The sequence below is a fragment of the Denticeps clupeoides genome, chromosome 9 (genome assembly GCF_900700375.1).
Source record: "Denticeps clupeoides chromosome 9, fDenClu1.1, whole genome shotgun sequence".
NCBI lineage: Eukaryota > Metazoa > Chordata > Actinopteri > Clupeiformes > Denticipitidae > Denticeps > Denticeps clupeoides.
In genome coordinates, this window is record NC_041715.1 from 14,543,300 (window position 1) to 14,568,123 (window position 24,824).

The 24,824-nt window shown below is 42.0% G+C and overlaps 1 protein-coding gene across 5 annotated transcripts; it reads right to left on the reverse strand.

Moving 5' to 3' along the window:
- Positions 1–691: 691 nt before the first annotated feature.
- ikzf2 (IKAROS family zinc finger 2) lies at positions 692–20,029 on the reverse strand. 5 transcript variants are annotated; one of them, XM_028991801.1, is made up of 9 exons: positions 18,900–19,656; positions 17,947–17,997; positions 17,387–17,435; positions 14,137–14,241; positions 10,493–10,687; positions 9,401–9,568; positions 5,834–5,968; positions 5,560–5,688; positions 692–4,204 (listed from the first exon to the last, which is right to left on the reverse strand). In XM_028991801.1, exons 3-9 carry the CDS (start codon positions 17,418–17,420, stop codon positions 3,462–3,464), a joined length of 1,509 nt encoding a protein of 502 aa, XP_028847634.1. In that variant the 5' UTR covers positions 17,421–17,435; positions 17,947–17,997; positions 18,900–19,656; the 3' UTR covers positions 692–3,461. The 5 variants fall into 5 exon arrangements, with proteins under 5 accessions (XP_028847634.1, XP_028847632.1, XP_028847633.1 ...); XM_028991799.1 differs by lacking the exons at positions 17,947–17,997; positions 18,900–19,656 and adding an exon at positions 19,761–20,029; XM_028991800.1 differs by lacking the exon at positions 17,947–17,997 and having other exon boundaries at positions 17,387–17,514.
- Positions 20,030–24,824: the final 4,795 nt, after the last annotated feature.

Consider the following 24,824-nt stretch of genomic DNA (forward strand, 5'->3'; position numbering starts at 1 on the left):
CAAATTTCCTGTCCATAGCTCTGATGTTAAGACTGTAGCTCTCTTAGGGGGCAGGGATGTGGTTATAAAACATTCATAACTGTTCATACATTTGAGGTGCATGTCTGTGCAATGATGCTGATTAAAAGTCAATGCAGGCAGACACGACACTGTGAAAACACTGTATAATTCCTTCAGTTTCCATCATTGTTGCAATGGTTAAGTGAATTGGACAGTCAGCTGACACATCAACAGGCATCAGTTATAGATGCGTCTGTGTTATAGTAATCCACAGCGAACCCACAAACGCACATGCTTGCTAACACTTGACATGCAGGAGCTGAACAGTAAGATATTTTAACATGAAGTTCAAGGCATAAGAAAAGAGAAATGTCAAATTGAAACAAAAAGAATGAATTAATTCAATTGTGTCAAATTTTGTATTGAATTTAGTGAATTAAATTTTTGGCCCATATCTTGCCACAGTAAAATCCTACGGATCTATTGGATTCTCTTTAATGGAGAGTGGAAATGTGGTCAGTAGTTCTCGGCAGTGTTCCTGCAATACAACCCACCTTTACATTTAATTATCAATTATTTTCTATTTTAGATCAGTGGAGAAACACATAGCACACATCATAGAAAGTGCTATGATTTCAGATCAACAAAAACCATTTCTGGATTCAGTGAAAACGGGACAAAAAACAACAGGTACATCTGAACTGAATTTTAATGCAGAAAAGCACATGCTTTATAAACCAGTATATACAGCACAGTGCATTGTAAGAAAGCATGGGAATAAGAAATAATGTCAGACATCTACAAAGATCATTCTATGCTAGCAGTTCATCAAACAGTATTGAGTTTCATTTTGAAATATAAATTAGGTGATTTTTTTCTGAAAGAATTTGACAACATACAAGTACCTGAGAGCCCCAATGCATGTAGCAACCAGCAAAAAAAGACAAGCCCATTTTAACAGTACCAAAATATAGAATTCGAATATATATATTATCACTTATATAAAAATACACTGCAAAGCTGTCTTGTACTATATTTTACAGTCTGTGATAAATCGAAAGAACAATTAAAAACACTTCATGTTCACAATTCTTTACACATCACGAGTGAAAATAGTGGTCCCACGCATGTGTAATATAGAATGATTCAAGTATACTACACTTCCATGTATTTCCACAAGGAGGACGTCGGTGGCCCAGACGAGATTTAACCCCTGACATGATCACCGTCCTTCCTCCATTCCAGAGATTGCATTGCTTTCCAGTGCAGTGGTTTGATTCCAGAGTCTGTGTTTCCCTTCTCTCAAATTCACATTTTCATTTGGCCTGGTCTAAAGCTCTATTCAGAAAGAGCACCACGCAAGTTTAAAGCTAGAGACACCCGTAAAGGACAGAGCAACATGTGGAATCCTGTCACTCACATGCATCTTTAAGTAGCAGGCATCGTCGGCACTATAACGCTACAGCACCTCTGTGGGATTCATCTGAGAGCAAGTAACGTGTGCAGAACAGGGAACAAGGCCAAATAATATGAACATTTTAACAAATTAAAGCTACTCTTTGGGGAGTTTGCTACAGCATGAACAAAAACATTTTACAAAAGTACATGTATACCCGCTAAAACTTACTTCATGTTGAAAAAAAAGTTTTTATAGCTTCCTTCTTGTACCAGAGGTTGGAAAGAAAATTTTATGTTGCCCTAATAACATGAACAAAAATTTAATATACAGATTAAAATATATTGAAACTTTGTACACATACTGTAATTATCTGAATGCGTATATGCACCCATTACCAAAGCAGGGATTGCCCTGTTCAACAGAAACACTGAGTACATGGCATTAACATATTCATAATATACCCCACATTGATTACATTTTGTTCCAATTTAGAAAAAAGTATAATGCTTTCAGAAGAGATGGGTTTATAAAAGTAAACAGCTGCAGCAGGCATAGCTACCAGGATATTTTTTTCTTCATTGGGTCACCTGCACAAAGTGGAGGGCTAGAGCAGGAATTAATAAAAAAATACCAAAACAAAACAAAGAACAAACTACTTCTTCAAGCTATCTATTAGAACTGCAGCATCGGCATTCAAAGCTTTGCCATTCGAAAGGTCAGAGTTGCAGTGCTCAACAAATAAAAGTAATTTACCAAGTATGGTAAAATGAAGTAGGATCAAGAAGAATTGGCACTGTAGTTTTACGCCTCTATTAATAACGGCTGTAAACCACTTCTAACCCTGTACATACACAGAACCTGAATAAATCAGATGAAGGTCTGTGGAGGTCTACATGTTTCTTTCATATTCAGCTAACTGACATCTTCCCACATGAATCTTCAGCGATTAAAAAAATTTAAGAATTAAGATCCAAACTTGAACCAGTGCATCCAAGTAAAGTGCATCATGTTATTGGAGACATGGTTTACATGCAAATATGGGTTTACGAAATTGATCAATATGGAACAGGTTTTAGAATGACAGGTTTGTCCAATGCTGCATCATACATAAAAAAATGGGCTTTCATGTAACATAGTCTGTGCAACTACACAATAGCCTGCAGTGACTGTACACAGGCCAGCCGAGCACCTACTGTACACCCTGTAAGAATGAAAGTGTTCAGCAGCCTTAGATTTACTAAAGCTTCTGATTTAACATATCCAGTTTGGGTTGGAAAAGACAAAACAAAAAAAAAAAACATTTTGTTGTGCCTTTTGCAACATAGCCCCCCAAAAACGCTACAGGCCAGAAATTTTGACCACCCCCCCAAAAAAGCAGGTTCTTTTTCACAAATTGAATAAAATAAAATGTCTTAAATACTCAAAAAAGAACTCACTGACTGGTTTTCAATGTATTCTAATATATTGAATATATTTCTAAGCTACTGGTCATTGAACAAGGTGTGTTCAGTATGTTGATTTGCATTTACAGAGTATTTTGTTACATTAACAACATGTTAAAACAACATTTTGTTTAATTTTTTTTTAAGTTATTAAATATTCCTTCTTTTTGAAAGCTTCTGGCCCGTAGCATTTGTAAACAAGCAATCGACCGTGTACCTTTCTTATGTCAAGGCACTAGAAAACCACAGGGGCGCATATAGCATAGATTTAAAAAAAAAAACAAAAAAAAAAAAACGACAAAACAAAACTTGTTGCATTTTTTTCCTTTGTATTAACAGTCACATTAAATCATCATAGATATTTCCGTTATAAAACTAAATCTACAGAGGAAAAAAAATGATGATGAAAATAGCTGCTGGGTTTAAGACAGACCATGGACACATTGTTACCAAAACAGAGGCTTCTGCTACTTAAAGAAAAAAACAGGATCGACCATCTTCACTCATCCCTTCACCTAGCAAAAAACGTAAATGTTCCAAAGTGAAAACATGTATACTGGACTCAAGCCTTCATATGTGTGACACCACTGGCACATCCCGGGTGGGGTGGGAGGGGACTGTTAATGGAAGGTGTGCTCCCCGCGGACTATGTGAGACGAGAACTCATAGCGATCCTTACTGCAGTGGCCACAGATGTTGCACTCCAGGGGGTCTCTGTAGCCGTGGCAGCCCATGTGGATGGTGTACATGACGTGGTCCAGGAACAGCATGCGGCAGTGATCGCACTGGAAAGCTCGTAACTCGTGGCCCTCGCGGCTGAGCACGCGTACGGCCTCCCCGGTCCCTGGCCTCATCGTCCCCGTGTCTCCGCCACTGCTGACCCGGCCTCTCTCGCCCTCCTCACCCCTGTTGAACCCTGGGCTGGCTCTTGACCTGGGGCGGGCACTGCCCTGACTGGTCAGGGTCTCCCGAGGGCTGCTTCGCGCAGAGTCGGCCGAATCTTGCCCGCTGTTGCATGGGGAGGCGTTCTTGGCGTTCTTGGGGCGGACCAGGGAGACTGGATTGTTGGATGAAGGTGGGATCTCGGGGGGAGGAAAGGGAAGGGTAGGAGCCTCTTGGCTGCTGGGTCGCTCCATGCGAGGCCCCAGTGAGTATACCGGGTGGAACAGGGGGTTGACCATAGGCACAACGTCTGCCACAGAAAATGGAGGGTGAGGGACCATGGGCCGCAGCGGTTCCGGGCTCATAAAGGCTATGGCATTGTTGATGACCTGGTCCATCACGTGAGACTGTACCATCTCAGCCTCCTTCAGGCCCACCTCATAGTTCATGTCAGGGTAAGAGTAGCGCATCACCTTCTCACCTGCCCAAAGACAGATAATTTTTAAAAAAGCTCAGGAACAAAGCACTGTTCAATGCAATACTCTTAATGTAAAAGTTATGTGAAATTCACTGTGCACAAAAATATGGGTTGCATTTTTTTTTTACACTTGTTACAATTTTATTTGCAACGTCCTTCTGCATATTTACGGAGCTTGAGATAACAAGGAACCCAGACTATTACAGGAAAAAGGCGATGTTTTTAGATTGTTTTTCTCTTTATTTCATTTCGTGTTTTCTTTTGAAACATGTAATAGTGGAAAACCCCTCTTGAGGACGGTAGGCAGGGGAAGGTTTTAACCCCTCTAAAACATGGATGCGGTGAGCTACTTTGCTCTCCTCTCGATTATTTTTTTTGCCATTGCAGATACAGGTGTGCAAAAACCACAGGGTGAAAAAAAAAAGTTTTTTTTTTTACTTGCTGCAAGTATTATTTTTTATATAAATATAATTACATTTTGTGTAAGGACCTGACAGCAACACCCTATTAGAACTGTTCTGGAAGGTTTTTATAGAATTCATTATGTAACATAGACTGCTGTGTTTACTTTTCTGTTTTGTTTTTACCAAAATAATAATTATGTTTATAATATTTTAAACTGACATACTACATATAGAATAGGTCAAATATCTGGTTCCCATTCTGAAAAAAATTTATTACGAATGTTATTTGTTTGTCATTTAGTTAAATTGTTCTTCTGTAGACCTGCTCAAGAGTGGAGAGTGTTAAAGTAAGTGGTTTATTAAAAATACAAAAATTGATATGTGGAAAAAGTGTAGTGAAAGAAGGGCTAATATAGCCACTGTTGGAAAAAAGACAAATAAATCTATAAACAAAACAGTTTTGATTCTCCGACAATTTCTGTTATGGTTGACCGATGTTATTTTACCAAAACCACACTTTAATGCGTGTACTTAGCTCAGTCCACTTTTTAAGCCTGACATCACTTCCAAACTTCCCTTTCCAAACCAAGATCCAAGCAGTGTCTTGTGTTCAGTTCATACAAATAAATATTCTGTTTATCTGAGTCAACGCTTGCTGGGTCTGTACGGTACTGGCTGCTTAATCAGCTCTGCATGTTGGAAAATCCATTCTGCCTCAACGGATGAACGTTTTTTTTAAATACAAGCACGTGCGTGTGTAGAAATGATTAGGCAAACAGTATGCATCAGTAGCAAGGATTCATGTGCTGTCCCACTCTCTCTTAATGATAGCGTACATCACTCATGTTCAAAACGAAAATAGTTTTCATGCACAATGAACATGGCACACAATTGAATGTTTTCATGCACAATGAACATGGCACTGTGTCATCTTGCCACTGAGGTGATGCTCACCCACAAACTTCTGTGGTGTGGTGCTCTTCCTTTTTCCCACATTGGCCTGCAACCTCTCAATGACGGGGGGGCGGTCGAAAGCAATGTTTGCCGGCTCCATGGGGGGCCTGTGCTCCTTAGAAGCCTCACCTAATGTTACAATGAAGAGACAGCGGTTTAGGTGTTAATGCTCCGCCAGTGGCAGCTTCCTGTGCTGCAGAGGTAGGTTATATCTGAATGATATCACTTTACAAAGAAAAAACCCATTAATGATACTGGGAAGTAACTCACACACCTGAGTAGTGGCCAATGTTTGCAGCGTCCATGCCAACACTCTGCAGGTAGCTGTGACAGCGCTCTTTGTGTTCCTCTAATGACGCGCGTTGCTTGTAGCTCCGCCCACAGTAGTTGCACTTGTGTGGCTTACCCACTAAAAAAAAAGGAAAAAAGAGACGAATATAGCAGATATTAATAAGGAGTATGTGTAATTCATTCAGAACACGCATACCAGAATGCTCTCATTCCACAGCTGAGTAACAGTGAGAGTGGGCATGTCATGTCACATTGGAGTGACCCACTTTAACGCAGCCTTAGAAATAAAATTAAGAAGAGGCGTTAGCCCACGCGCTCACTTGAGCAGAGCCACACACCAAACACACCCAGCCATGGGCCAAGGAAAAAATTAATCGGACACACTCATCACTACAATTCACCAGTCCCACCTATCAGGCCGATGTACATACGCAACGGCAGGTGGAAAATCACTCCGTACATCAGACAGAAATAGAATGAGTGTTTTCTTCTCAGCTGGGGGTGTGATGTGATTCACAGTCTCAGTTCCACTCAGACTGGGTCAGTGCTGGGGCGAGGAACATCAAGAGGGCCTCCAAGGAGCCTGAGAGCTAAGGGCACAACCACGAGCTACTTCCAGTGTGGGCTGATGAAAGCGGGAGGAGAAAATGGCTATGTTGACAGATGACACCACCCCCGGTTCCTTTCAATAATGCAGTGTTCCTGTAGAACCCGGGTGCTCATCCATCTCTGGATGCATCCCTGAGATGCTTCCTTTCTTCAATGATTTATACAAAAAAACAAACAAAAAACATAGGTTGTACATCTCCCTTAACTATTCAGTTACATCCACACTACATCTGATTCTTTATATTACAAAAGTTAAATATTATATACAGTACAGGCCAAATGTTTGGACACACCTTCTCATTCAATGTGTTTTCTTTATTTTCATGACCATTTACGTTGGTAGATTCTCACTGAAGGCATGAAAAAACTATGAATGAACACATGTGGAGTTATGTACTTAACAAAAATGGAGACCTGGCCTCCACAGTCACCGGACCTGAACCCAATCGAGATGGTTTGGGGTGAGCTGGACCGCAGAGTGAAGGCAAAGGGGCCAACAGGTGCTAAACACCTCTGGGAACTCCTTCAAGATTTTTAGAAAAGCATTTCAGGTGACGACCTCTTGAAGCTCATCGAGAGAATGCCAAGAGTGTTCAAAGCAATAATCAGTGCAAAGAAACTAGAATATAAAACATGTTTTCAGTTATTTCACCTTTTTTTATTAAGTTCATAACTCCACGTGTAGTGTATCATAGGGTGTAAATTCAGCCAGTGTCTGACGCCTGCACGCCCGGCCATGGTGCACGTGAGAAAACTCAAGTGCATCCATTACTAGAAGCCAATGCAATTACCTGTAAAGTGTGCCCATTGTGAAAACACCCAGACACATTTCAGCAGACCTCTTCAAAGCTTCGGGCTTTCAGAATGATGCGTGGAGTGAAAGTGAGACTACTAAATGAGACAGGGTGAGGTGGCCTTTCACGTGTGTCGTGTACGCCGTATACCATGGCGCATGGGAATGGGTGGGTTCCTTGCACCAGACTGGAGAAGATGTGGCATTCAACCATGTGTCTCTAAAAGTTATCAAAGTTTTGTATTCAAATTATAAAATTTAATGTTTGCAAATTAGCTATTAGTGGCAAGATGAAACATACGCAAATTGGATGATGATTTTTTTCGGTATGATGAAACTTGCATGTCCATGTGGTATTTTGCTGCATAATAATCGAGTGTATTGGAAACTTTCTGCCTCTATGGAGAGCCGATGAGTAAGAAAAGATTAAGTGGCATATCGTCACATTCTGCAACACTTTCAGTATTTCTGTTGAGGGGGAGGGAACATTTGAGATTTGAGTAGTATTGTAATCTGACTATTACAGTAAATCAAATTGAAAAAGTGATCCCACATCCAGAGCTAAAAATAATCACTCAATGGAAACAGACACACAAACAATGGTTTGCTCCAGTGATCTCTGTCTATGCACCTGCAAACTGACATCAGCGACATTTTGCCCATTACACCCTCACTCGTGCTCTCAGATATATGCATCATTTAGTGTACTGTAATATCTGTAATAACTGCATTGCAGATACAATCCCATCCTCTTGAACAAAATTATAAAAAAAAATATGAAAAAAAATCCCTTTCTTTGCTACAATTCTTTAGAATGCAAATATCTGTAGCATTGCATTAAAGCCCACTTAACCACATCCAGGCGGGTGAAGAACAGGAAATGTCACATTCTGTGTCTCATAATGGCTTCGACTTCATTTTCAGGGGCAAAAATCCCTCCATAGAGAAGCACGTCTTCCATCTGCTGACTGTAATGACCCCTTGTTGCAGTAAACAGCTGAAACAATTGTACCATTAAGCATCCCATTAACAAAAAGAGGATTTCGAAATACCAGAAGCTCTTGCCTTCAGGCCCGTGGCCCGGTATTCTCTCTGTGCTACACCTGTTCCTCGGGAGATCAGCCATCTGCCTGTCTGATGCCAGAGGCTGAGGACAGAGGGAAAGGGCCTTTTTAGCTAAAGTCCATTGCACAAGAGGTTGTCGGACCAGCCCTAGTTCCTCACATTCCAGTCCGGCTCACATGGTTGGCAGACAAGTTGGTGTAGACGGATGTGGGACGCCGAGGAAAACATTCATGCATAGATCTTCTTTCCCTGTCCTTTACCTCAGCTCGACCTCATGTGTACTGAGAACCTGCTTTGTAAATACCTACAACTATCAGACTACAGCAATTCATATTGAAGGCCAGATAATTGTGCCCATGCTCAGCTCAAAACTGAAATATACAGTAACTGAATGGTTTTCAAGTCTGTAATTTAGCCAAAGAGGCTAAACAAGAAATGTCAAGTGTGTATTATGTTCAAAGACACACCCATATATAAAAGATTAAAAGTAAAATTTTCCTGTATAAAATTTGTATTGTAAATCTGTACTAAATTTGCCCACAAACCCAAAAAAATACTTCTCAACAAATCATCTTACAGTAAGATCGTGTTATAATTTGTCCCTTCAAAACAGGAAAAGAGTAAGATAGTCGAAAAGAAAAAACAATGTGCGTGAAGAGATAGATATATCCGTTTCTCCATCAGAAGTGAGAATGTCCCTCGCTGATGGGCCGTGTTGTCCCAAGCCGAGGCAGACTATCATATGACCCGAATCTCGAATGCTGGGGAAAACGTCGGTGACGATGGACTGATATGAAAGTGGGTTAGAGAGTGCTGCTGCTGCACTGAGGCAACACTTCCCTTTGGTTGACAGAGCATTTCCTCTGGTGGAGCACAAGCCTCGCTACAGGAACAGCAGGTCCTTGGTGACCTAACCGCAATGTGTGCAAGGGTGTCTGTGAGAGCCCCCTGAACCAGAGTGGAAGAGAAAACGACTTCTTACCGAGCAACACCAGCCGACTGATCTGAGCCTTAAAGACATTTTCCCAACAGACAAGAACAAGTCTTAGGAATAAAGGGGAGCCTGAAGGCCCAACGTCCAACCTGAATGTGTGCGCAGATGTCCAGTTAGTGCATCACGTCGACGGCAGGCGTAGCTGCAGAAGGGACACTTGAAGGGCTTCTCCCCCGTGTGGAGCTTGATGTGCCTTAAAAGGTTGCCCTTCTGAGTAAAGGAAACACCGCACTGGTTGCACTGAAAGGGTCGGTCTCCTAGGGGGTCACAGAATCGAGGCATGAGGGCAAGCTGTTCAATGTCAATACAACGCTTTAACATTTCAACGCTCATCTGGACCTTCGCTCCTCAATGCTAACCTCAACATTACCCCATATGGGCCCACCGCTGCCTCTGAGGACTTGTTTCTTATAGGTCTAGAGCCAAAAATACAGAGCAGCTCTATCTACTGCAGTGCGGAGACACCGCATCTTCAACCCCACCCCCTCTATTACTCGGCTCATCGAGGCCTTGAAGTATTTTCACAGGGCCTGACTTTACCACATGGACTGTTTCCATGCTCAGGTAGCCTGAAGTGAATCTATAGGTGTTATGTCTTTACGTATCACCACGCAGGAGAGCTGAAAATATGCAAACAGCACGATTTTTTTTTTTTGTGGTGGACCAAAAATGCTGTGCTAAAGCAACACAACGACTCTCAGGAAAACTTGGGTTATGCTATGTTAGAAAAGACCAGAAGCATCCCTGAACGTCAGCAGCAATGTAATTTTTTTTGAGCACCAGGCTATTGTAAAAAAAAATTTAGATCATGTGAAAAAAAGAATTTAAGAGGCGACAAGCGTCTCCATCCACACACACACACTTTGGAAAAGTGAAACATGATCTGGGCATGGCGATGAGCCGTGAGACAGCGTCAGAGATGGGGTTGGGAACAGGTTGCGGGGGATTCCTGGGATATTTTCCTTGAGAATGATTCCTGGCCTGTACTATTGTCTTCTACAAAACAGCCACCATCACCACACCCTTTTTTTTTTTTTTTTTTTTTACCGAACAACCGCTGATGTCTACACAATATCATGAAGCATTTGTGTTCGGCTGCATGTTTTTTTCTATTTAGGAACAATTAATTGGTATCAGTAAACACCATTGATATATGTGTTGTTACAGTGGTGGATATGTACCATTGGGCAATCGTATCCCCGCATCGCTGGGGCCATCCATTGCTGGTGTCACGTCTTGAAGATTGCTTGGGCTGTCGCTCATGGGATCATCCGACCTAGTGACCTCTTGACCACTGGGTATCTGCATCTCCTCCATTCCTGCATTTCTTCTGTCCACCTCGTCATCAAGCCCTTCCTCTTGCTTTATTGTGTGTGCTGTAAAAATTGCAAAATTGAGATGCCAGTTGTTAAAGTAAACTCTAAAGTCTCTTTCACTTTTAATGTAATCATGCAATATATAGCATCATATACACTACCAGTCAATAGTTTGGATGCACCGATTCTGTGGCAGTTTTACAGACTATGATGGAGCCATTTTGAAGAATCCAATGCAAAAAACATTTGTATCACGAGAAAGTGAAATATGTTTTTTCAACGTGGCCTTTTTTACCTTTATGTCTGCTCTATTCACTATTGTCATCATCAAAAGCCTCTTAATAAGATGCTCATTAACATGAGTAAATGATAAGAACGTGTTCAGCATAAACCTTCAAGACTGTTGGAAAACCATCCCTGTTGAGAGTGAAATGCAGCAATAGCTCGCTGATTTGAAGAAATTCAAATGTTCAACTTTTTGCCTTGTTTGCAATTTTTCTTATTACATAATCTGCATATGACCTCATTTCAGTCATATGCATTCGGTTTTTTTTATAATATAAAAAAACTAAAGACACATAAATAAATAGGTGCATCCAAACTGATGGTTTTGGGTCATTCAGAAACGTCTTTGTTTTAACATAACAAAATAAACATGAAAAGGGATTGAATTGAAAAAAGTTTGAAATAATGATTTAGTCGAACCCACATCTCTTGAAGAATATATGAGAAGACTTCTATAATAATTATAGAAAATAATTTTAAAGTAACAGACTTGGGTTAACAAACATAACATTCCATTTAGGGCTCAAAACCAATTGTTGCTGATAAAGTTCCTCTCTACATGTATGCAAATATTCCATCTTTATCATACATTTCAGGGTAATTCACAACATGAACAATGTCTAGACTGCAGAATTGACACATTTAATATCTTTGTTTCCTATCAAAAACTATGAAGACATTTCTAAATGACCGTAACCTTTTGAATTGTATTGTGTGTGTGTGTGTGTGTGTGTGTGTATAATTAATGTGGATTATTTTATTGAGGAAATTAGGCTAAAAACACTGGACAGCATAGAGAAGTGTTATTTTTTAAATATATATATATATTTCTGCAGTCTCATGGGGAAGGGGCAATGTCCCGGCCAGGTGTGTTTCAGCTTGACTAGTAGTGGAAGATGAGTGATGGGCGGAGGCAAAACCAACGTCTGGACTCACTCTAGATATATCTCACCCAACACAGCGCCACTGATGCCACCCACTCACGAGAGAGTGAAAGAAATACCGGAACAGACCGTCCATAAAACTGGCACTATGTCACTAAAACTCTTTTTATGGGATGCATACTGAAACATTATTAAAATAATGTTGGTAGAAGGCCTCTTTGCACATTCTTGGGTTCACTACAAAAACTAAATAACATGTAGGAAATAGCCTGATCGGTTGAATTTTTAAGCTAGAGTTTCTCATACTTTTTCTAAACTATTTCTAATCTAATCGTTTTTTAAAGGTCGCAAATAGTATGAAGGTTCCAGTATAGATGAGTAACAACACTGGAACGCCCAGGTTAGCTGAGGTGAGCTAATAGGAGGAAAGAATGTTTTTACATTTTGTTAACAGGACAACATAACTGATCATGTCTTTATCGCCTTGCTATCTTGCTATCGGCAGTGGGATGTGTGTAAAGTTGCGTGATCTGAAGAGACAGCCCCATTGTGTTGAATACACATCAATGCCAATAGGATGGGAAGAAATATTTTAACTGGTTCATAGTATACAAATAGTGGTATATTTAGCTACGACTCTCTTATTTCTCTATTGTTAAATAGAATAAATGCAACTCTGCTCCTTAGTGGCATTCTTTATGAAGTCTTATTTTGTTTAATCACTTCATGAATTATTGAGTTCATTTGGGTGTCATGTTGTTTTTTGGGTTGCACTTTTTTTTTGGTCACTGAATCCCGAAAGCTTCACAGTTTTGTCTCTCTGTGTACTTGTATATATGGTGAGGTGACAATAAAGTTCACTTTGACTAAAATATGGAATATAAAGAATGAATAGCAAAGGAATTCTAATAATCTATTAAAACACACAGATAGTTCCTGGTTGTGATTACAAAATTTTCCTTATAATAAACAGGTAGCTTTTTATAAAGTGAAGCCTCCAACCAACACAAACAAGTATTTCCATTAGAGAATCTTTTTTTATGAAAAAGCCTTTTTACATTTCTAGGATAATACGTGTTCATAGTTCAGACAGACTGTGTGGTTGTGTAAGAGGTATTTAATTCTAAAATTATATCTCAAATCTATTGCGCTCTACAACATTGATGAATGTAGTCTAGTGAGATCACAGGTTTCCTTTAAACTAAATAGGGAGCCAGAACCAGATGGACACACAACCAGACAAACCTGTTTGCATTTTAAGAAAGAGCATCATTTCAAAAGGCGAGGAAAACACAACAATCTGGGATTCACTCTTCTCTACACGCTTTTCTGGCAAAACATGACCAGCTTCCGTGACCACTATTTCCTTTTCTAACCTGGTCAAATCCCCCCCTATAAACCTCAAAGAGCTTTGTTTGTTATTTCAAACTCATCATATAGTTTTTATAATAATAATGTTGACCTTTACTTCAATATGTAGATATTTTCCTAACAGAAATTGCTTTGTATTGATAAGACCACTGCCAATTCTTTCAATTAAACCCCCCTGAGCTAAGTCATACTTTACCCCCACCGCTGTGCAGCATATGAGGAGTGTTTATGGTGGATGCAGCTGAGTGAACTTGAAATGGTTGCCAGGACAACAGCACAGTGAATCTTTTCTCCTTCTCTTCATCAAAGTGGGAGACTGCAGGCACCGTGGCACATTGTGTTCGTCTAATGCTCGGTGAGGAAGAATGAACTCACTGACTCATCAGAAACCTTGACATGGGCCGAGAACGCAGCACGGAATCTTATTCCAAGTAACCGTGTAACATCCCTATCTTCACTGAGGACTGAATTGATGACAGTCATAAATACCGAATTTTCTTAAGAAAGCCCATTCGACATGTAACGATAGGTAGGCAAGAATTCAAAGGAACTTGCACCACTTCTAATTCAGGTGAGGATTAAATGTAATAAGCTCTAGACGGGGAAAGCCTTTACATTTTGGACAATGGTCTTTGCCTTCAACCATTAAAACCATCCAAAGCACAGCATGGATGCGGCCAATACCACAACAAGCTTGGTCATCGCTAAAGCTGTAACACAGGACAACATTTCTCAACCTCCAACCCCCTATCTACCAGAACCATCGCCTGGCAGGACCACGGTCTATGTCCCAATCCCACAGTCACCAAGCTTCCCTTTTCTCACTCTGCCGTTTCATGATGACATTTCCAACCTCAGATTGCCATCACTCTCTCAGCCTCGCTTGGGAAAGGGAAATCGTACGACATTGACAGCGGAAAAAAAGGCACACCGCGAGCTCGTCTGCGGGAAAACCTGGGCATTACTTACCGCCGGGTGACATGGGACTTTGCGAGTGGTGCCCATTGGGCGTGTTGGTTGACAGGTCCACCAGCATTCTCGAGTTATCCTTCCTGGGAGAGCAGTTGCCGTTACCTAGGAGACAGACAGCAACAAGAGTGCTGAGACATGGGGCTGCTTCAGGCTGCGCGGCAGCAGCAACATCATTCTGTATCAACGCCGATGGTTACTATTGGTTCAGCCAGAGCCTGATGGGGCTGTTTGTGACATTCCATATTAGCCCTAAAAGACTAAAAGTCTAGTATACTATAGTATTTGTCAGTACAACCAGTGCACAACCACAGACAGTTGCAACATTTCAACACTGTAGCCGAATAAAGGAAGGGCTTGCACGCCTTGTTTTAGGTGCATCCTCGCCATTCAGATTGGATTTCCACGTCTCTCAGCAGCCTCTCCACACAGGGACATGATATGGTGCTGCCGCTGTCCACTCGGAGGAGAGCAATCCCTTCCTCCCTGATCCCATTACCGCCTGACCCCTTCAGAGCCAAGCAGACAATACGGCCGGCAGACAACAGCGCACCCCCACCAAGGAGGTTTCGGATCCCAAGGGATCTCAAGCTGAACGCTGGTGACCGGGGGGGTCCTTCTGGATACTTGGGGGACTGCGGCGGTGGTTTGCAGAGTGGAAACCGGCCCGCCTCTGGCCTGTGGTTTGTACTTGAGATGCTGTGAAAAGCATGTGAGAGTTAAACTCCCTATGAGGCTGCATCTTGCTGCCAGGGCCACTCGCGTCACAGTGCACCTTGCACTTTGCAACAGTGACAGTGACGCTGATACAGCGTCCCAAACACGCCGACGTTCCAATCGACAGCAAACTGGTTAAAAAAAAAAAATGGGAAAAGTGAGTTGGACACGACAGGAATCTGTTATCTGTGTCCTCGCGGCGCGTGACAGGGGCTGTCAGCCAGTGAGTAAGGCGTACCGGGAGACGCAGTCAATGACACAATCCCAGAGGCCGTCTCCGGTTACTCAGCTGGGGTTGAGGGAAATCTCAGATGACCTGCCATCCCCTGGAAACGGGATACGAGCGGCGGCTCCAGTTTGAGTGACAGCAGAAGTGAGGATTTTCCATAACAGCCCCATGGCCGGTCACTACCTCGCTTTTCGAGCTGCAGTGGAAAAAGTCCGGCGCCGGATGTGAAGGTATTGAAAGGAGCCGCTGCCCCCGTGATGATGCAGGCCGAGAATCCGTAGGCCCAGTGGAGACTACAGGACTGAGTTACAGGGCTCACCCTGGAGACTGCTGAGTAAGAATCAGAGCCTGAATCACACGCTTCCCTCGTTGAGTCAACATGGACACCCGCCAGAGACAGGATAAAACCTGAACGCCAGGCCAACAATTGTGAGAAACCAGCAAACCAGCAACCTTGTACACCTAAGAAAGCTTCAGACCCAACCACCACCCCTCCCAAGAACATCTGACGTGAAATAAACTGTCTGCTCTGGCCGCCAGCCAATGGCCATTGATGACTTCGTACTACTACAATGTCAGCTCATGCAAACATGAAATGTGCGCCCAATCTCGTCCCATGGTCAATCGCTGTCTGTCCATAATGGACGCTGACAGGAGCGAGACGAGCAGATATTAAGCGCTAGCGACACGATCGTTACGGACAAACAAAAGAAAAATTTCACAGGATTCACTCTTCCTGGAGTAAAGACAAAAAAAAAGGCGATTGGTTGTGGCATGTTTGAAACGCGCAAGTTAAGAGTGGAAATCAGGTTTTTCCTGTCAGGCCCTGTGCCTTTCCAATGCTGATTAAAACTGAGCTTCATCACAGTCGTTCACATGCTACCAGAAACAAAGTATTTTTACTGCCTCTTAGAATGCAGACATAGCGCTTTTCGCACTGTTTACCATAGTCAGATACGTGAAGTTACACGTTCAGTTCAGTGCAACTGCTCGGCTAAGCAGGAAAATGATTTTTTTTTTTATTGTGCTAACTAAATTGTATAATTGTAAAAAAAAAAATGTTTAATTAAAATGAATCATACACACAGACCTCAACATCCTTCCATATTTCCAGCAGGTATACTTTTATTTTAGAGATACGTACAGTAGGGTAATCGTTGAAATGAAAGACAAAGAGCTATATTAAATACATTGTTATTTGCAATTTTTTTTATGAAGGGTTTGGGTTTTGCACAGTACTACTTTTGCACAGATCCCACTTGTTTGCAACATTCAGCCAGTGAAGCGGCTTGAGGCTTTACGGCAAATTAGAATTTCTGCATGATGACAATTCATGCCCTTCCAACCCCCCATTTTTACAAATAAATTCTAAATACAAATAATGGAATTGCTATGGTGTTACTGCATTTTAGCACCTGCCAGAACTCCGAAATAAACGACAAGTTATCAGCATGTTCCATCTGACAGAGTAAGAGGGGGGGGCTGAAGGGAAGGTACCACTCTGCACCTGGTACCATGGCACCATCCTGATAACAAATCTCCAGGGAAGCCAAAAAACTCGAGCCCAAGCGCTGTTCATCGCTGTGCAGCGCCTGTCTGACAGAGAGGCGTGAGCTGCACTTAGCGCCAGAAAAAAGTCTCATTACTGTCACCGCAGTATCACCATTGTCGCCAAAGCGGGACCTCCAAATGTACAACAGCTTCAAATGCGCTTCACACTTTATGCGCACGCTCTGAAAACTCTTGAAGAAAATAAAAAGAAAGTTACTACCCTCTTTTTCATGCTAAAGTGTCGAATACTAATTTTTCATGTTTGATCGAGACTGCAGCGATACACAAAACGCTGGCTTAGTCTGTTGTAACGTGTCTGTAAACAAAGGGTTACAGTGACGTCTCCAGTGCCATGGAGAATGAAGCTTAAAACGGCTATTAATGACGCAATCTACAAAGTCTCTCAAAATATTCACAGATTATATAAAAAGTAATAATCGACTAATTAAATTTCTACATGAGTTAAATGAGGAAACTAAACACAATAAGGAATTTTATTTTATAAGACAAGTCACCTGCAATGCAATGCAGCGTGCTTATTATGGCTTGAAAAAAGTTAAATAATCATATAGAGTTCTTTGTGATTTCTGGTAAATAATGAGGCAGCAGAATTTAAAACTATTAAACATTATTCTAAATACATGTAACTTACATACGTGACCTCGCAAAATCAGCGCCAAAACTTCGCCAAGCTATCACTTCAGCCGAGCGAAAGAGAACTGACAGCACAAGAACAACGTTGCTGGAACTTACTAGCAAGATAGTCATCTGTCGCCTCCGTGTCCATAGTCAGGGGGCAGGACTGTGGGACGAGAAGGAAACATCCCGTTAGCGGCGAAGCCTCGAACCTGGGGCGCTTGCAAAGGCAAAGCGGGCTGCGTCTGCACCCGTTCAAAAAAATTCAATCAATACATGACCTGAGGAACTGCCTGTTTAAGTAACCATTCCTGACCCTGACTGGCCGACTGCAGTCATGTACGGCGCAATAAGAACTTAAATTGAAATGTCACTTTCTGCAATAAACAAATGAAAGTGCTGCGAACTCTTGAAACGATTTCCTCTTTATTTCATGCAAATCTCTTCGCGTGAAGCGAAAAAAGCTAATTTACAGTAACTTCTGTATTTATCGCCCCAAATAACAGCACCACACAGCACCTGACCTCTGAAGGCCATCTTTGTTACACACACACACACACACACACACACACACACACACACACACACACACATACACGCTGGCGCCCCTGCTCCTTGAAAGCTGCAATATAAGAGAAGTAACAAATATAGCTGGAGAATCATGATAGGGCATATACCTGTACTGCGTGGACATTATCATGTTCCCTGTTGTGTTGGTTTCAGGTCGTCTGATGCAGGTTAAAATTAAACATGTCCGAGATAACCAGAGAGAGAGAGAGAGAGAGAGAGAGAGAGAGAGATGTCCAGTCACCGTGGCCTTATGACTTTCCTGATGCAGCTGCTGCAATAAACTTCTGACGGCTGTGTAACGCCTAAATATTCGTCTACGTGTGAAATGAATCAAAGCTCCTTCGGGATTGAAGTAAAACTGAAAATAATTCGACTGACACGTTGAAGGACTCGCAACCGTCATCATATGGAAAACGGAACTTGCTCCAGAACCGTCAGGGTCTCAGGTTCGTTTTTTTTTTTTTTTTTTTTCTCACACTGTCCTGTGGTATGAATATAGTACGACCCTAGACGGTCCATTTCACACCCAAAACTGCTGATCCGACAAAGTGTGAAAAAAAAGTGCAAAAAAAGAAAAGAAAAGAAAAGAAGAAGTGGTGCAACAGGCACCTGTCAACATCAGAGCCCTCCCCACGTGCTACCCTGCGTCCAGACGAAGACTGCCTATGGTGGGCCAGGGGCTTCCACACCCGGTCCTGGAGGGCCCCTGCGCCACGCCGGTTTCTGCCCAAACGGGAGATCAGCTTACCGCCGGGACCAACTGTGTGGAAGGTTGGGAGGACTAACAACTGGCAATACGACAATGCTGAAAACGAGACAATTGGGATCCCCACTAGGCAATAGTCTCTAGAAGTGTATAATAATAATAATAATAATAATAATAATGGGTTACAATGAACAAATTTAAGCATAGGAAGGCTTCCTATGGATTCTTGAGTTGTTTGATGTATGGAAAAGAAAAAGAGTCTTGACTGCAGCAAATGTCCTGCCCAGTTTGATCAGTTGTTTGCATTAAAAGAGATCGGTCGGACGGGCAGAATGGACGCTGTGCTGAATTTACCTGGTCTCGTCTCCCCTGCGCAAGCGCCGACCGGTGCCGTGTCCCTCGTCTTGTCGCCAAAAACTGCGAACTGCTCGTGAAACCGTCACGCAGTTAGGAGAGAGAGAGAGATAGAGGAGGAGAGAGGGAGAGAGAGGGAGAGACAGAGAAGGAGAGAGAGAGAGGAGGGGGGGGGCATACGGTGCTCGGAACAAAGTTCGGCTCGCGCGTGGAGGACGTCGAGGAGGAGGAAGAAGAAGAAGAGGAGGAGGAGGAGGAGGAGAGGTGGCAGTTGACAGGCAGGAGGAGAGCGCTCAGGAGCACGTCGGTTCGCGTTAATGGCGCTTCCTCGCCCCGAACTTTCCCAACATCTCATTCAGGTGCCCACCTCACGCCGAGACCGGAATATCGATGAGACTTTTCAATATATCGTCTTGTTTATTTTGCTTGGGAGTGAAGGGAAGAGCGTCCTGGTTGTCGCTGGTAGCGAAACCGGGGAAAACGGGGGCGAGAAAGTCATAATGAACTGGATCCACCGGTTCTCGGGGAATTAGTGTAGGAGGACCTGCCTGTTAGCAACAGGCGAGGAGTTTGGATTTCTTCAGGTGGCTTCTGGGATACCCCGCCCGCCCCCTTCCATTGCACCGCCTAATTCACGCTTAACAAATGCACAACGCGCGATCGATGCCAGACGGGATACCGCGACCTTAACTTTTTTTTTTAATATATATATACATATATTTGAGACCCCTCATGTCTCCCCTGTAGCGACATGCGACCGCAACAAGCACCGTCTTGCGACACCGAAATGAGAACGACGCGCTATTAAAGAGCTCCGCGACGCGCGTCACGCTCGCCCCTCTTTTTTTGTCGCGTCGTTACCTGAATGCGGGGGGCGGCTCGATCCCGTCACCTTCGCTCGGGAGCGACGCTCGGCCGGCGTTTGTCATGTTTGCTGGTCATTAAAAAACCACACGCACCCACAGCGGCGGCGTGACAGCTTTGCAGCAACAGTTCTCCCTGCGCGCACTTCCTCCATCTTCAGCAGCCGTGTCGGGTCCACGCCGCACCTGCAGCAGCGCCGGACTGCCGGCGCCAGCCTCCTACCGATGATCGAATATTCCGTCACTAACGGAGCACGTTCGTTCTACGCGGAACGGGTTTTTCTATGAAAATGTACTCCCTTTAAGCATAACTCAATGATGATAACAACACTAATAATGGCAATAATAATAAACGCATTGGCTGCCATTGATCCAGTGATCACATAATGGAAAAAAAAAGATTCATACTTATAAAAATACTTACATAAAAATGAGAGCTCTTTAAATGGAAATATTGTGTTTTCTCATCCATTTCGGTACTTCTCTCGGACTCCCTCTGGTGGCCACCGAGTGATATCTCCCTACAGCTCAACGGAGACACAGTGAAGAAACACCTAATAACAACACTAAAAAATGAGAAGGAACATTTTAAAAAAGTATTTTGTTCCCCAGGCCGATGACTGACTTAATAGGTTTTTTTCACAATAGATCCATACATCTAAAAACAAAAATGCTCGGTAATATTTGCCGCTTGTGTTTAGTTTGCTACATGTGGAACCCTAACTGTCATCAGCATTTCTTTTTTGACTGCTTGTGTCAGACTGCCGACATGCAACCATGTTAAATTATGTTTTGATATCATTAAGTATCAGTTTTACATAGCAAGATAAAAGACGATCGTCACATTAGTCATTTTTCTGAGGACACTTTTTTTTTCTCATGTAAATGTCATTTTTAATTTTCCCACAGTGTCGTGAGAGCTGCCAAACAGGGTGCCAAATCAGTTTTATTGAATGTTGAGAACAATACAGACAGTTGTAATTTATTCATTTTTTTTATTGTCGTGATTTAATCATTTTATTCATGGCAGATTCTATAGGATAAACTCACAACTATACTATAAATAATTATTACATTAATATTTTTTAATGACATAATGTTCACATTATTTCTTGATGGTCACAGAAAAAAAATTAAAAGTTGTACTCTGTCACTCATCATTCAGTGTTTACACTACTCTTTTACACCATAAGCCCCAATTTGTGAAGCTGTCCCCATCAATGCGCTTACAGGGTAAGTTTCCACTACTCAAGCACACTGTTTGAAGTGGAGGAGAAACCGTTACACCCACCCCCTCTCCTCCCTTCATTTCTTGCTCTATCTCTCATTCCTTTATTCCATGGTCTCAGCTGCCACACTCAGCCACCTGTGGCTTTCCTTATTCCACCCCCAACCACGTTCTCCTTATGTCAGTGGATTCCATTACTGGCTCAAAAGGCACAATTTGACCCCATTTTTGAAGCATTTAGGAAGTCCTGCGGGGGGGCTAGATGGAGGGACACACGGTTGCACTTATGTGAAATGTCAATGGAACAATGCTGTCAAACCATAATAGTGGTGAGGCTGGGCTATGCACTGATGCTAACAGTCTGAGCTACTATATTTACAGATAGAATGAAACAATCTATGAACCATTTTTTATGGGGGTGTGTCCGTGAGTGTCTTGCAATAAAAAAATCTAAAGATTGTGAATTAAGTTTGTGAACCATTTGAAATGTTTTGGATGACAAGAAGCACATACAGGGGAGACTCCAGGAGAACTTGCAATGAGCTCACCCAACACACAGTTACAAGGTGTGTGTAATGGGGGTGTGTAACTTCAAGTTAGAAGGTAGAGGTAGAAGGCCAACCGAGGCCTGGGAGTTGTGGGAGCACAGCTGACTGAACACTATTGGACTGTGAGACTGTTTGAAGTAGCTCATAACCATTGACAAGTAAAAAGATAATGGCGGGGCATTTGAAGCCAGGAAACAATTTATAATGACAAATAGGTAAACGCACACACTAAAATGTGTTTGCATGAAGGAGCACAGATAAATAAGCTATTGGTTGGGAACAAAAAAAATTGCACTATATACATATATGAAAGTGAAAGTGAAGTGATTGTCATTGTGAAACACTGCAGCACAGCACACAGTAACACAATAAAATGTGTTCTCACCCTTGGTGAGCAGTGGGCAGCCATGACAGGCGCCGGGGAGCAGTGTGTGGGGACGGTGCTTTGCTCAGTGGCAATGATTATGATTACAGGGCCGCTTCCTTAACTGCTAGGCCACCATTGCCAGGCCACCACTGCCAGGCCAGCACTGCTGTATTTTTTAACACAATTTTTTTTTTTATAGAGAAGATACTGAAACATATTATGAATTGATCATTGTTGAATGCCTAAGCACACATACCCACACAGATGAGACTGGGCCTGTCCTTGGGACACTCAGTGGTAACTCTCTTTCATCACATCACTCTTTCATTGCCTTTGAATCATGGAGACAAGTGTCTTGACACATTTTAATTAGCCTTACCTGCGGAAAAGCAGATCTTTTAGGTCAGATTTCATACCATCGGTTCCGCCTTAAGAATATTGGTGGCCAGCCCAATGAGTGAAAGACTGATTCTCTGGGACAAATCAGTTGGTTGTAATGTTGGGCTAATGCCCTCTGGAGAATGTATCTATGCTAATTAATGTTGTTTTTAAGGTCCATGCTGAGATGAACGGGTGCGCACACCCACAAGACCACAACTGCTGAATTCTGTATTAAAGGAGATTGCTGCACCTCTTTGACTCTGGTTATTTGAAGAAGAAATTCTCGGAAATTGCCATGCCACAGTCCTGGAGACTGGAACACAGGTTGTAGGCAGGAGAAGGAAGAGAAGCCAGAGATCCTGTAGCAGAATCATCAAAGGGCAAGTGGGGAGCAGAAGAAAGAGTGAAAAGTAGGTACGAGAAGACAAAGGGAGGAACTGGCCATGGCGTTGCAGGTGAAGTTCAGTTCAAGAACCTCATCACTGAAACTAGTTGGGTACAAAAGATCTTTTCCCTGTCCTAGAGTAGATTTACCCTGCTTGCATATGATCCAATAGTGTGTATACGTAGTTGCATGGCCTATGCATTAATGACTGCCATGTACAGTACAGGCCAAAAAATTTGACGCACCTTCTCATTCAATGTGTTTTCTTTATTTTCATGACCATTTATGTTGGTAGATTCTCACTGAAGGCATCAAAACTATGAATGAACACATTGCTGATGTAATAGATTAATTCTGAATGAATTATATCAAAACATTATCTGCTCAAATTTCATTAAAATGCTTCCAAACTCCCTGGGATGTCAGAACGGTCAAGCAACCAACTGAATATGGCAGCATTAGAGGTTTGGCCGGGGATTACCAGAGAAGAAACTTACCACCTGGCAGTCATTGCATGCACTGAACATGTCCACTTTGAGGAACATTTTTGCTACGTTCCAAAGATTTATAGTGCTGCTGCATATTTTAATCTGTAGAGCAGATGGTGCATTAAGTAAAAGATTTTATGGAGGACAATGGCTACCATAAAGTAGAAAACACTGGTGTTCATGGGTGAATGCCACAGAAGAAACCACCCTACAAAAAAATAAAATGTTTAGCTGATCACATACCTCCTTTTCACAGTGCTACATTTGGGTGGTAGTAGCCTGATGAGTAACACACTCGCTAAAGAACCAGATGACCACAAAGTCACAGGTTTAAACGGCAAGACAATTAACCCTTATTGTTCCTGTAACTATTGATTGTAATGCGCTCTTGAAATGGGCATCTGATAAATGGCGGAAATATAAGTTAAATAAAAAAGCTTTACTTGTGGCTTTAGTGTATTCACAGTGGGCAAAAATGATGGAAGTACAAGCAAGCCAGTTGCTCAAAAACACAGACGCATCTTTGCAGGCTGGCAGATTTTTGTATTTTTTATATCTTGTCTCACCTGTTCACACCAAGTGTGTTTCACAGACTTCTTTCTAGTCCAGCACCACTTGTTCAGTCCTGATGAGGCTCTCAGAAATTAATTTTTTTATAATGAAGCTGAGGGAACCACTACACCATTGGTTTTGTGTTCCCCTGCTTTAGGTAGAATTGGTAGACGTGGGAATGTGATAGCAAATGAAGGTAATATTGAATATAAGCTCTTTTCTGGATTAGATGGTGTTTTTTTTTTCTTGCTTCCTTTCTGTATGTGGTGAGAGCTTCTGTTCTGTCGCATCAGCCAGAATTTCCTTCTTTGTCAGCTTTAACAAACCCTGGTGACAAATAAAATGTATAATTGTGCAAAGTTTCAAAGTTCAGCAATTACATTAATGAATTTATTACATCAAGACCTATTCATGAAGACCATGATTCTACATCAAAGTAAGAATGAATTTATTTATTGATGGAAGAGGGGGCTAAGGGGTGGTAGATGAGGGTTAGACTTTTGTGACAGTATGAATGGGTTTTTATTCAATACAGACATCTCATACACTAGGGAACATGGTATCTAATCTAGACTTAATGTAAAACATACAGACTGTGAAAAGCATTTTTATTTTAGTATTAATATAGTGTTCATAAAGTATTCAGTTTTTTGAGCATGTAACTCAATCATATCATTGTAATTATATTAACTTCAACTAGTTTCAAACTATTTTTATTATTAACATTTATTCAAATAAATGTATTTGAGTGTATATGAAAATGGGCTATTGAAAGAAGAAAACAAAAGAAAAACTGCCGCCCACGTTAAGGTCACGTTGTGGCTAGATATTTTTGTGCACTCGTGCTGTGGATGGAGGGCCGGCAGTAAGAAGGCGTGCGCACACCTCAACTCGTGATATGGGCCCATGACAACATTCTGCTTTTAAACAGGAAATGTTTTCATACCCAAGATTGGAAATAACCCAGTGTCTTTCGAAGGAGATACTTGTTTCCTGCCAGAAGACAAAATGTTACCTCACTTTAATGATATAAGATGTACACATCTTGCACTCCGGACCTTATCTTGTTTTTAAATCTACATTCCCTGAATTAACATGTATTTCTCTAAACAG

What these genes read in the sequence shown, in the direction of transcription:
- ikzf2 (XM_028991799.1), bottom strand. Translation starts at nt 17,420, where the DNA reads ATGGACACGGAGGCGACAGATGACTATCTTGCTA. An exon ending in GACAGATGACTATCTTGCTA is followed by an intron (nt 14,242 to 17,386) that starts GTAAGTTCCAGC and finishes TCTGTCTCCTAG; the next exon opens with GTAACGGCAACTGCTCTCCC. An exon ending in CACACCACAGAAGTTTGTGG is followed by an intron (nt 4,205 to 5,559) that starts GTGAGCATCACC and finishes GTCTTTGGGCAG; the next exon opens with GTGAGAAGGTGATGCGCTAC.